The sequence below is a fragment of the Aedes albopictus genome, chromosome 2 (assembly GCF_035046485.1).
Source record: "Aedes albopictus strain Foshan chromosome 2, AalbF5, whole genome shotgun sequence".
In the NCBI taxonomy this organism is placed as follows: domain Eukaryota; kingdom Metazoa; phylum Arthropoda; class Insecta; order Diptera; family Culicidae; genus Aedes; species Aedes albopictus.
The window spans coordinates 266,949,864-266,963,318 of NC_085137.1; the positions used below are offsets into that span (position 1 = coordinate 266,949,864).

General features: G+C 40.3%; 1 protein-coding gene across 7 annotated transcripts in view; it reads left to right on the forward strand.

Moving 5' to 3' along the window:
- Window positions 1-13,455, forward strand: part of LOC109402987 (liprin-alpha-1) — a 545,355-nt gene that overhangs the window by 32,763 nt on the left and 499,137 nt on the right. For all 7 annotated transcript variants that reach the window (XM_062854909.1, XM_062854913.1, XM_062854915.1 and 4 more), the window contains exon 4: window positions 9,702-9,866. In XM_062854909.1, coding sequence (XP_062710893.1) covers window positions 9,702-9,866 — 165 coding nt within the window. The remainder of the gene's footprint in view (window positions 1-9,701; window positions 9,867-13,455) is intronic.

Below are 13,455 nucleotides of genomic sequence, written 5' to 3' on the forward strand. Positions count from 1 at the left end.
TCTCGCGGCCTACGAACGACAAGTGTGCGCGTATTGTTTTTAGAATGTTGATATTGAAGCTCGAATGACACATACTTCGTCACCAACCATATGATCGGTGCAAACTCAGTATGCGTTGAGCGCTCAACGCGGACGGACGCACGGCCGTCCAACTGCGCTAGAGAGAACGCAACTCATGTATGACAATGATTTTATTGCCCTTTTTCCGGCTATACCAGTCGGCTAGTATGTCTGAAATAGACGTAAAAACTTGAAGTATTTTTAGGCAAAGTACGTTTAATTGGCAAATTGAGAGATAAATTTGTGAAAAAATTACCACTTGTTTTGGTGGGATTCGAACCCACGACTCCGTTATCGCTAGTCCGGCGCTTTAACCAACTAAGCTACAGAACAAGTTACAACTCTGCAGAATAGAAAGTCAAACTGGATTCGAAGCACCACCCTAAACCGGGTCCGTCTTTCACAACTTTATCTCTCTTTCGGCTCTTAGATGCCAATCTCCCGCACTCTCGCGGCCTACGAACGACAAGTGTGCGCGTATTGTTTTTAGAATGTTGATATTGAAGCTCGAATGACACATACTTCGTCACCAACCATATGATCGGTGCAAACTCAGTATGCGTTGAGCGCTCAACGCGGACGGACGCACGGCCGTCCAACTGCGCTAGAGAGAACGCAACTCATGTATGACAATGATTTTATTGCCCTTTTTCCGGCTATACCAGTCGGCTAGTATGTCTGAAATAGACGTAAAAACTTGAAGTATTTTTAGGCAAAGTACGTTTAATTGGCAAATTGAGAGATAAATTTGTGAAAAAATTACCACTTGTTTTGGTGGGATTCGAACCCACGACTCCGTTATCGCTAGTCCGGCGCTTTAACCAACTAAGCTACAGAACAAGTTACAACTCTGCAGAATAGAAAGTCAAACTGGATTCGAAGCACCACCCTAAACCGGGTCCGTCTTTCACAACTTTATCTCTCTTTCGGCTCTTAGATGCCAATCTCCCGCACTCTCGCGGCCTACGAACGACAAGTGTGCGCGTATTGTTTTTAGAATGTTGATATTGAAGCTCGAATGACACATACTTCGTCACCAACCATATGATCGGTGCAAACTCAGTATGCGTTGAGCGCTCAACGCGGACGGACGCACGGCCGTCCAACTGCGCTAGAGAGAACGCAACTCATGTATGACAATGATTTTATTGCCCTTTTTCCGGCTATACCAGTCGGCTAGTATGTCTGAAATAGACGTAAAAACTTGAAGTATTTTTAGGCAAAGTACGTTTAATTGGCAAATTGAGAGATAAATTTGTGAAAAAATTACCACTTGTTTTGGTGGGATTCGAACCCACGACTCCGTTATCGCTAGTCCGGCGCTTTAACCAACTAAGCTACAGAACAAGTTACAACTCTGCAGAATAGAAAGTCAAACTGGATTCGAAGCACCACCCTAAACCGGGTCCGTCTTTCACAACTTTATCTCTCTTTCGGCTCTTAGATGCCAATCTCCCGCACTCTCGCGGCCTACGAACGACAAGTGTGCGCGTATTGTTTTTAGAATGTTGATATTGAAGCTCGAATGACACATACTTCGTCACCAACCATATGATCGGTGCAAACTCAGTATGCGTTGAGCGCTCAACGCGGACGGACGCACGGCCGTCCAACTGCGCTAGAGAGAACGCAACTCATGTATGACAATGATTTTATTGCCCTTTTTCCGGCTATACCAGTCGGCTAGTATGTCTGAAATAGACGTAAAAACTTGAAGTATTTTTAGGCAAAGTACGTTTAATTGGCAAATTGAGAGATAAATTTGTGAAAAAATTACCACTTGTTTTGGTGGGATTCGAACCCACGACTCCGTTATCGCTAGTCCGGCGCTTTAACCAACTAAGCTACAGAACAAGTTACAACTCTGCAGAATAGAAAGTCAAACTGGATTCGAAGCACCACCCTAAACCGGGTCCGTCTTTCACAACTTTATCTCTCTTTCGGCTCTTAGATGCCAATCTCCCGCACTCTCGCGGCCTACGAACGACAAGTGTGCGCGTATTGTTTTTAGAATGTTGATATTGAAGCTCGAATGACACATACTTCGTCACCAACCATATGATCGGTGCAAACTCAGTATGCGTTGAGCGCTCAACGCGGACGGACGCACGGCCGTCCAACTGCGCTAGAGAGAACGCAACTCATGTATGACAATGATTTTATTGCCCTTTTTCCGGCTATACCAGTCGGCTAGTATGTCTGAAATAGACGTAAAAACTTGAAGTATTTTTAGGCAAAGTACGTTTAATTGGCAAATTGAGAGATAAATTTGTGAAAAAATTACCACTTGTTTTGGTGGGATTCGAACCCACGACTCCGTTATCGCTAGTCCGGCGCTTTAACCAACTAAGCTACAGAACAAGTTACAACTCTGCAGAATAGAAAGTCAAACTGGATTCGAAGCACCACCCTAAACCGGGTCCGTCTTTCACAACTTTATCTCTCTTTCGGCTCTTAGATGCCAATCTCCCGCACTCTCGCGGCCTACGAACGACAAGTGTGCGCGTATTGTTTTTAGAATGTTGATATTGAAGCTCGAATGACACATACTTCGTCACCAACCATATGATCGGTGCAAACTCAGTATGCGTTGAGCGCTCAACGCGGACGGACGCACGGCCGTCCAACTGCGCTAGAGAGAACGCAACTCATGTATGACAATGATTTTATTGCCCTTTTTCCGGCTATACCAGTCGGCTAGTATGTCTGAAATAGACGTAAAAACTTGAAGTATTTTTAGGCAAAGTACGTTTAATTGGCAAATTGAGAGATAAATTTGTGAAAAAATTACCACTTGTTTTGGTGGGATTCGAACCCACGACTCCGTTATCGCTAGTCCGGCGCTTTAACCAACTAAGCTACAGAACAAGTTACAACTCTGCAGAATAGAAAGTCAAACTGGATTCGAAGCACCACCCTAAACCGGGTCCGTCTTTCACAACTTTATCTCTCTTTCGGCTCTTAGATGCCAATCTCCCGCACTCTCGCGGCCTACGAACGACAAGTGTGCGCGTATTGTTTTAAGAATGTTGATATTGAAGCTCGAGTGACACATACTTCGTCACCAACCATATGATCGGTGCAAACTCAGTATGCGTTGAGCGCTCAACGCGGACGGACGCACGGCCGTCCAACTGCGCTAGAGAGAACGCAACTCATGTATGACAATGATTTTATTGCCCTTTTTCCGGCTATACCAGTCGGCTAGTATGTCTGAAATAGACGTAAAAACTTGAAGTATTTTTAGGCAAAGTACGTTTAATTGGCAAATTGAGAGATAAATTTGTGAAAAAATTACCACTTGTTTTGGTGGGATTCGAACCCACGACTCCGTTATCGCTAGTCCGGCGCTTTAACCAACTAAGCTACAGAACAAGTTACAACTCTGCAGAATAGAAAGTCAAACTGGATTCGAAGCACCACCCTAAACCGGGTCCGTCTTTCACAACTTTATCTCTCTTTCGGCTCTTAGATGCCAATCTCCCGCACTCTCGCGGCCTACGAACGACAAGTGTGCGCGTATTGTTTTTAGAATGTTGATATTGAAGCTCGAATGACACATACTTCGTCACCAACCATATGATCGGTGCAAACTCAGTATGCGTTGAGCGCTCAACGCGGACGGACGCACGGCCGTCCAACTGCGCTAGAGAGAACGCAACTCATGTATGACAATGATTTTATTGCCCTTTTTCCGGCTATACCAGTCGGCTAGTATGTCTGAAATAGACGTAAAAACTTGAAGTATTTTTAGGCAAAGTACGTTTAATTGGCAAATTGAGAGATAAATTTGTGAAAAAATTACCACTTGTTTTGGTGGGATTCGAACCCACGACTCCGTTATCGCTAGTCCGGCGCTTTAACCAACTAAGCTACAGAACAAGTTACAACTCTGCAGAATAGAAAGTCAAACTGGATTCGAAGCACCACCCTAAACCGGGTCCGTCTTTCACAACTTTATCTCTCTTTCGGCTCTTAGATGCCAATCTCCCGCACTCTCGCGGCCTACGAACGACAAGTGTGCGCGTATTGTTTTTAGAATGTTGATATTGAAGCTCGAATGACACATACTTCGTCACCAACCATATGATCGGTGCAAACTCAGTATGCGTTGAGCGCTCAACGCGGACGGACGCACGGCCGTCCAACTGCGCTAGAGAGAACGCAACTCATGTATGACAATGATTTTATTGCCCTTTTTCCGGCTATACCAGTCGGCTAGTATGTCTGAAATAGACGTAAAAACTTGAAGTATTTTTAGGCAAAGTACGTTTAATTGGCAAATTGAGAGATAAATTTGCCAATTAAACGTACTTTGCCTAAAAATACTTCAAGTTTTTACGTCTATTTCAGACATACTAGCCGACTGGTATAGCCGGAAAAAGGGCAATAAAATCATTGTCATACATGAGTTGCGTTCTCTCTAGCGCAGTTGGACGGCCGTGCGTCCGTCCGCGTTGAGCGCTCAACGCATACTGAGTTTGCACCGATCATATGGTTGGTGACGAAGTATGTGTCATTCGAGCTTCAATATCAACATTCTAAAAACAATACGCGCACACTTGTCGTTCGTAGGCCGCGAGAGTGCGGGAGATTGGCATCTAAGAGCCGAAAGAGAGATAAAGTTGTGAAAGACGGACCCGGTTTAGGGTGGTGCTTCGAGTCCAGTTTGACTTTCTATTCTGCAGAGTTGTAACTTGTTCTGTAGCTTAGTTGGTTAAAGCGCCGGACTAGCGATAACGGAGTCGTGGGTTCGAATCCCACCAAAACAAGTGGTAATTTTTTCACAAATTTATCTCTCAATTTGCCAATTAAACGTACTTTGCCTAAAAATACTTCAAGTTTTTACGTCTATTTCAGACATACTAGCCGACTGGTATAGCCGGAAAAAGGGCAATAAAATCATTGTCATACATGAGTTGCGTTCTCTCTAGCGCAGTTGGACGGCCGTGCGTCCGTCCGCGTTGAGCGCTCAACGCATACTGAGTTTGCACCGATCATATGGTTGGTGACGAAGTATGTGTCACTCGAGCTTCAATATCAACATTCTTAAAACAATACGCGCACACTTGTCGTTCGTAGGCCGCGAGAGTGCGGGAGATTGGCATCTAAGAGCCGAAAGAGAGATAAAGTTGTGAAAGACGGACCCGGTTTAGGGTGGTGCTTCGAATCCAGTTTGACTTTCTATTCTGCAGAGTTGTAACTTGTTCTGTAGCTTAGTTGGTTAAAGCGCCGGACTAGCGATAACGGAGTCGTGGGTTCGAATCCCACCAAAACAAGTGGTAATTTTTTCACAAATTTATCTCTCAATTTGCCAATTAAACGTACTTTGCCTAAAAATACTTCAAGTTTTTACGTCTATTTCAGACATACTAGCCGACTGGTATAGCCGGAAAAAGGGCAATAAAATCATTGTCATACATGAGTTGCGTTCTCTCTAGCGCAGTTGGACGGCCGTGCGTCCGTCCGCGTTGAGCGCTCAACGCATACTGAGTTTGCACCGATCATATGGTTGGTGACGAAGTATGTGTCATTCGAGCTTCAATATCAACATTCTAAAAACAATACGCGCACACTTGTCGTTCGTAGGCCGCGAGAGTGCGGGAGATTGGCATCTAAGAGCCGAAAGAGAGATAAAGTTGTGAAAGACGGACCCGGTTTAGGGTGGTGCTTCGAATCCAGTTTGACTTTCTATTCTGCAGAGTTGTAACTTGTTCTGTAGCTTAGTTGGTTAAAGCGCCGGACTAGCGATAACGGAGTCGTGGGTTCGAATCCCACCAAAACAAGTGGTAATTTTTTCACAAATTTATCTCTCAATTTGCCAATTAAACGTACTTTGCCTAAAAATACTTCAAGTTTTTACGTCTATTTCAGACATACTAGCCGACTGGTATAGCCGGAAAAAGGGCAATAAAATCATTGTCATACATGAGTTGCGTTCTCTCTAGCGCAGTTGGACGGCCGTGCGTCCGTCCGCGTTGAGCGCTCAACGCATACTGAGTTTGCACCGATCATATGGTTGCAGGGCTGTTACAAAACTGTCGGTTTGGAAACCGCAAAATCCGCGCCAAGCCATTTGAAATCCGCGCCGAGGTCATCAAATCCGCGCCAGTACAAAAACATATGATTTTGATGACTCAAGCTCAAAAAAAGCCTGAATTTTTCAATTTTTCGATCATGTTTTTCGTTGCACTCCTGATGAAGATCATTTCTAATGTTAAAACCGATTTTAACTATTATTAATCCATGCAACTTCCACATCAACCAAGAAATTTTGCAAACAGGTAAGTTTTTTTTTTAAATTGGAATAAAAAGTTTCGAATAAATAGTTCTTTGATTGCTGGCCATTCAGGGTGACTACTATTTTACGAGAATGGGATTTCCTGTTCCCTGAAACAGTTCCAAAAATGGAGAATTTTTTGAAATAATTATAACCAACGTTATTATAGAAATCCTGCTATAAAATCTGTAGAAGTCACAGAAGATCGTTCGAGAGAACTGCAAGAAAATTTTCAGATTTTTTGTGATGATACAAATTGAGTAATTGATTTTAGCATTACCATTATAGAATTTCCATTGATTAAATAAATCATCAATTCCAAAAGGAATAAAATCTAAAGGTGATATTTATTAGAAACATTTCATAAAAAATGTCAGGCCAAAGTTCTCACCTTCGAGCAAAAAATATGTAGAGAAGTATTAATTTATTAGAAATTTAAGAAAAGAGTTTCTATCCATACCACGACCTTGAAAATTCAGTAAAGATTTCAGCAAGAATGTCCTGCATAGGATTCCAAAAGCTTCATGTTTTCATGTAAAAAAAATCCTCCATAATTCTACCAAGAAACTCTTTATTAACTGTGCTTGCAACTCCCCTCTTAACTAATACTCTGATTGGGAAAAAAAGACAATTACACCGTCTTCGACCTTGCGGCCTCTACAGACTGAACAATACTAACATTTGACAACGGACAACACATATAACACCTAGTGGCCCAGTGGAGAATTTTTCGTTTGACGAAAAGTTTTACCCGACTGGAGCGGGAATCGAACCCACACTCCGAGACTTACGAGACACCTAAACGACTGACGCCGCGAACCGCTCGGCCACGAAGCCCCACGAATCAAAAATAAATTTTACCATGACAACAGAAGTTTATTTTTAGGATAATTCTACTGAAGTTTTTAAAAAAATCGACTCGACAAAAGATCTACAAGCAAAAGAGTCAACTACAAAACCAATGATTTTTCATACGAGATTCTTCTAATTCAATCAAAAGTTTATCCAGTGAGAAGGTTTATCCAAAATTTGCAAATTCCATAAAAAACAGATTTCAGAATTACCAAGAAACTCTAGGAATTTATGCAGAAATCTTGCCATGATTCAGTGTTTTTCGAACCTCAGACATTACTAAATAAGTTCCGTCCAAAAAATTCTATCCAAAAATTTAGCCGGGTTAAGACAGAAATGACTTCAAGAGGTTGACTACGAAATTCAGAAGAGGAACTTCTCTGTTTTCAAAAATTGAACGTTTAGTGCAGTGCAACTTATTTAGCAAGCTAGCGACTAGTAACATCATTTTTACTCAATCATAAAATTCATAACTCCAATATGGAAATGTTCTTTATTTATTCTGATTGTATTGAGCTACATGTCTACATATTTGATGTAAGTGCATTTGAAAACACCATTTCCGCAAAAACCGCGCCGAAATTAACAAAAACGCGCCAAATCCGCGCGAAACGCAAAAACCGCGAAAAACGCAAAATCCGCGCCACCTGTAACAGCCCTGGGTTGGTGACGAAGTATGTGTCATTCGAGCTTCAATATCAACATTCTAAAAACAATACGCGCACACTTGTCGTTCGTAGGCCGCGAGAGTGCGGGAGATTGGCATCTAAGAGCCGAAAGAGAGATAAAGTTGTGAAAGACGGACCCGGTTTAGGGTGGTGCTTCGAATCCAGTTTGACTTTCTATTCTGTAGAGTTGTAACTTGTTCTGTAGCTTAGTTGGTTAAAGCGCCGGACTAGCGATAACGGAGTCGTGGGTTCGAATCCCACCAAAACAAGTGGTAATTTTTTCACAAATTTATCTCTCAATTTGCCAATTAAACGTACTTTGCCTAAAAATACTTCAAGTTTTTACGTCTATTTCAGACATACTAGCCGACTGGTATAGCCGGAAAAAGGGCAATAAAATCATTGTCATACTTGGTTCGCTTTGGCTGATCGAAAAATGGCGTTTTCACGAAAACCATGCTAGAGAAGAATGTTTAGAACTTGATTCAGACTTAACGACTGACCTTCAGCTAAGTGAAATGACCTAGAGGTAACGTGCTTGGTTATCACTTAAAGGACCCAAGTTCGAATCTCTTTAATATTTTCGATTTTTTTTTTGTCTTAGTTCACTTTGGCAGATCATTTTCATGGTTTTCTTCGACCAGTATAAATTTGAAGTACACAAATTGCTCCATTTTCACATCTCAGGACCTCAGGACATGCAAGGGCATCATTTTACATAATCACTCTTGCTCTGTGCCTACACATGCACCGCCTATAAAAAAACATAGGTGGGAAGGGCTGAGCTGGGAGGGCTTCCGCCGTTCACATTTCGAACTATTTTGAAACCTCCATGCCACCATAATATACGCGTCCTCTCTGATTCATGTAAAGAATTGTGAGTGATATCGATTTCAACTTCATAGACGATGAAAAATCGAGTTTTATTTCACAATCCGAATGGTTTTCTATGAAACAAAGAAACAAAGTCAGCCACACTGAACTATAAACCATATTCCGAAGTTTTTGTTCAGCCAGAGTGAACTGAGTGCGAAGTACAGAAAAATTAAATGTAATTATCTCAATGATTCCAAATAATTTACATGTATTCTTCGTCTCTGATGATTAATAAAGGCTTGTAAGTTACATGTGTGTGGAAAAGTTTCAAATAATCTTAGCTGTTGTTTATTTGTGAGTGGTTGAACTTAAAGCTTAATTATCTCGAAATAAAGTTTTTGGCGCTTAGTTCGGTTTAGCAGAACCCCGGCCAGGTCGTCTTCAGTGAAGACGACCTTACAGTTGAGGTCGAAATACGTATCTGTCAAAGGATGCAAATTCTTAGTGGAATTCAAAGGAACAGTACTTAACGCGATTTTCTTTTTATTTCGAACACGTTTTAATTCGGTTGCGTCTTGTTTGGTTATGGTATACAAAGTGGGTTGTGAAAAGGATCAAAATGTATATAAACATAAAGGTGTACATAGCAGCACAAGTAAGGTAGTATTGGTAGGGTTGCCAGGATTGCTATTCCAACATTTAAGACTTTCAGATCTAGGGTTTTTTGTTAATTAGTTTTCTATATACTGTCCAAATACTATACACAAGCATTGCATCCCTATTAAATTAGAACTTTTTTTTATATCTTTATTATCGAGATTTTCAGCCTACGGCTGGTTCATCTCCTAAAATTAAATTAGAACTGATTATACGCAGCTTGAAAGGTGAACCAAATCTCTGCAATTGTAATTGAATTATTGTACACTATTGTTTAAGATGAAAATAGCTTACACAAGCAAAACATATAACTTGCAAACCATCGCTGAAAATGTATTAAAACAATAAAATTTGATTCCTATTTTCAGCTATTATTGGAGCACCTAGAATGTTTGGTATCAAGGCATGAGCGATCACTAAGAATGACGGTAGTGAAAAGGCAAGCAGCATCACAAAGCGGAGTTTCGAGCGAAGTGGAAGTGTTGAAAGCACTCAAAAGTTTATTTGAGCATCACAAAGCACTAGATGAAAAGGTAATATATAAATTACCATTAAAGACGAGGGACCCTAAACCGGGATCAAATTGTAAGAAAATTATTTAAGGGAACCTATTTGATGAAAAATATTTAAGATAATGGAAAAACGTCTGATCAATTTCGAACGGAGATCGATTTTACCCCGGTTTACGATACTGATAATGTCGGTTGTTCTACTTTTCCCCGAATGTCGGTTCCCCGAATGCCGTTTCCCCGAATGGCACTTTTCCACAAATTACACCCTTCTTAATTTTATCCCGTCAAACGGGGTGACTTTCAACGGCAGTGCTGCCGTTCTAAGCATATCTGTCCCATGTTGATTTTCAGCATTTTTCACTTTTTTCCTCCTATCGGCATAATTATTTGTGTATTTTTATGTAAACTTGTAAAAGTCCTTAGTTTTTTTCTGAAATTTCGAAAATAAATGCCAAGTCATATTGTCCCATTGTTGCATTTCCAAGCATATCTGTCCCACTAAAAGAAATACTAATCTAATCTAATCTAATCTAATCTAACACAAACGCAGCCAGTACGAGAAAGCATCCTGGAAAATATTTGGGTTAGATTACGTCCATATCAAAATATGATACAAGTATCAAAGCGGCCAGGCCTACTACGTTGTGTTCACCGCAAAGATGATGCTAGAACTGTTTAGATTTTTGTAAGTAATCTCAAAAATCGAAGCAATTCTAGAATCTACAGGGGTGGAAGGATGCGTGGACATACCGTACCGAACGCTCCGAAATACACTAAAAGAAATACAGTCAAAAACTGCGAAAAGTATGCGTGGAAATTTCAAAATTTCGTTGTGTTTCACAGCATAACTGGGAACTGGGAACTATTTATTCAAAAATAAAATGTTTTTTCGCGTTAAAAAAGGCAACTTCTGAAGTGGAATCATTCAGATATAATCCATTTTAATAGAAATACGGCTGCGTGTGCCGTTGGGGTACTGCATTTGTTGATCAATTAGAAAAATACGTTATCAACTTTAATCGCAGTTTTCTCAGTTGCACATTTTTTAGCATGGTACAGATATGCTTATAACGGCAGAGTGTGATTTGCAACACTTGGTATCTTCTAATATTAATTAGGTTGACGTTGGGTATTACCGGCAGGTATGTTCTCTTCGTCATCGTGGGTTTTTGTCGGCCAAAATGGCTGAAATATGGCCATAGCATTCAGCTTACTTGGGAAGGATTTTAGGCCAACTTTGAGTTCAATCGGTTTCAAAAAACCTCCTATGACGAAGAGAACAAAACTGCCGAAAATACGTAAGTTCCCCTATCATACATATGTACATACATTTATTTGTTCATCATCACATTTAAGACAAGACTCAAAAGCAATTGTTTGCAATTCTCACGGATTCTATCGGAAACGTTCAATTCAATGGTTTCAACTGGCGTATATCCAGATTGCTTGGAACTGGCAAAGGTTATTCCAATTTTCAAATCGGGTGATGCAGATTGTGCAGATTGATGCAGACAAGACATACAGGGGATAGACAAAATGATCGGGACAGGCAAAATTTTCACTTTCCAAAAAATGTTTGTTACTTTTCGAAAAGTGCATCAAATATTCTCAAATTTTTACTGTAAGTTCTTCAACTGGCTGTGTATCAGTGGACAAAATTTGGAAAAGATCGGACAATTCTTCACAAAGTTATAAAGATTTTTAGAAAAGATAAAATTATCCGATAGCTAACTTTGAGCTGTTATATCTCCGGATTCAATGAGCCGATTGCAATGAAATTTTGACTATTCATGACTTATGAGACTATTTGATGCACTTTTCGAAAAGTTACAGCTAATTAAACATTTTTTGAAAAGTGAAAATTTTGCCTGACCCGATCATTTTGTCTATCCCCTGTAACCAACAATAGTACGCCACAAAACTCGGTTTGTGCTGCCGCTCTCCATCCTCGGTCGCGCCCAATTCTCGCCAGGTCACGCTCCACCTGGTCCACCCATCGTGCTCTCTGCGCTCCACGCCACAAGAGGATTCTATAACATTCCCCAGAAAACCATTCCCCAGAAAACCAATCCCCAGAATTCCATTCCCCAGAATGTTCCATTCCCCAGAAAACCATTTCCCAGAAACCCATTCCCCAGAATGTACCATTCCCCAGAAATCCATTCCCCAGAATGTACCATTCCCCAGAATATACCATTCCCCAGAAAGAAAATAAAACTATTGGTTAATTTCTGAATGGTTTATATTAATCGCTAAAAATCAAAAATTTATTCGTTAAAAATCACCGGAAGAAACATCCTGCCAAAAAATCTTATTTGACATGAAAAACTTTGGAAATAAGCATGATTTGCCTTCACAATTTAGGCTATTGGTATAATTATTGGCATCGCAACTGCTTACTTACTCAACATACATATTCCCTTATTTTGTGCATAGGCTCTTCTTTCGAATTGCACTTTTCAGTAATCGGCATAAAAACTTCTAACATTTTCCACGTAGTTTTTTCCTTCTTTTCTGCATAGGCTGTTCTTTCGAGTTAAGGTAATTATCGGCACAGGTGTTTAGAAATTTGAAAAAAATATTAAATGAATATATTAGCAATTTTAACACCGGTGGAGGCTGTAATGCCCATAATTTCCTGAAAAGTGCAATTCGAAAGTACAGCCTATTCAAAAAAGAATGGAGAATCTATGTTAAAAAAGTAAGCAGTTACAATGTCGATAATTTCCTGAAAAGTACAACACGAAAGAACAGCCTATGCAAAAGAAGGGAAAATTGTTGATGAACATATAAGCAGTTGTAATGCCAACAATTTTTATAACGACTCAAACATTTTTTTAACGAAGAAGGAAACGTAACACTCTGATAATTGCCATCGTACATCGATTTAACGGTTTCCGAGACTACAATTTGAATCGAAAAAAGGCGAAGGGTTACGAAGGGTGGAAATGGCTATTTAAGTATCTGGTGGAATATTGTGAGTTTCCTTGGCCACTGGATTCGAAGGTCGATTCGACCGACACCCTATTTCAAACGTCCCGTAAAACGGGGTATCTTTGATAATGCGGGTAACTTTGATAGTGCGACAGTAGGCCGTCCCTATTTTTGCAAAAGTTGGAAATGTTAAAAGTTCAATATTGCAAAACGATCGTTTTAGCTTGAAAACCATCATGCCAAAATTTGGAGTCCGTATCTCAAGGCTAACTGGTCCCCCACGGGGCCTAAAGTTCTCAAAAATTGTATGGAGTCAGAAAAATCATGAAATTTTTTCAGCGAAAAAAATACCATATCCTACTAAAATCAGTGATTTTAGGATCCTGAAGGGCCAAAATGTGCTCTGAATTGCGGTATCTCTTTTCGTTTCTGAGTTATTGGACAAAATATGGCAGGTTTCCTTAGGGATCTCAAAAAATGGTGAAAATGTTCATTTTTAGGTAGTTTTTCATCAATAACTTAAAAACGATATTCGAGAGATATCGCAATTCTGAGCACATTTTTGGTCCTTTAGGGTCCTTAAATCACCGATTTTAGTAGAATAGTGAACTTTTTTCGTCAAAAAATAAAAAAAAGACACTACACCGTCTTCGGCCAGAGACCGCACAGACTGAAC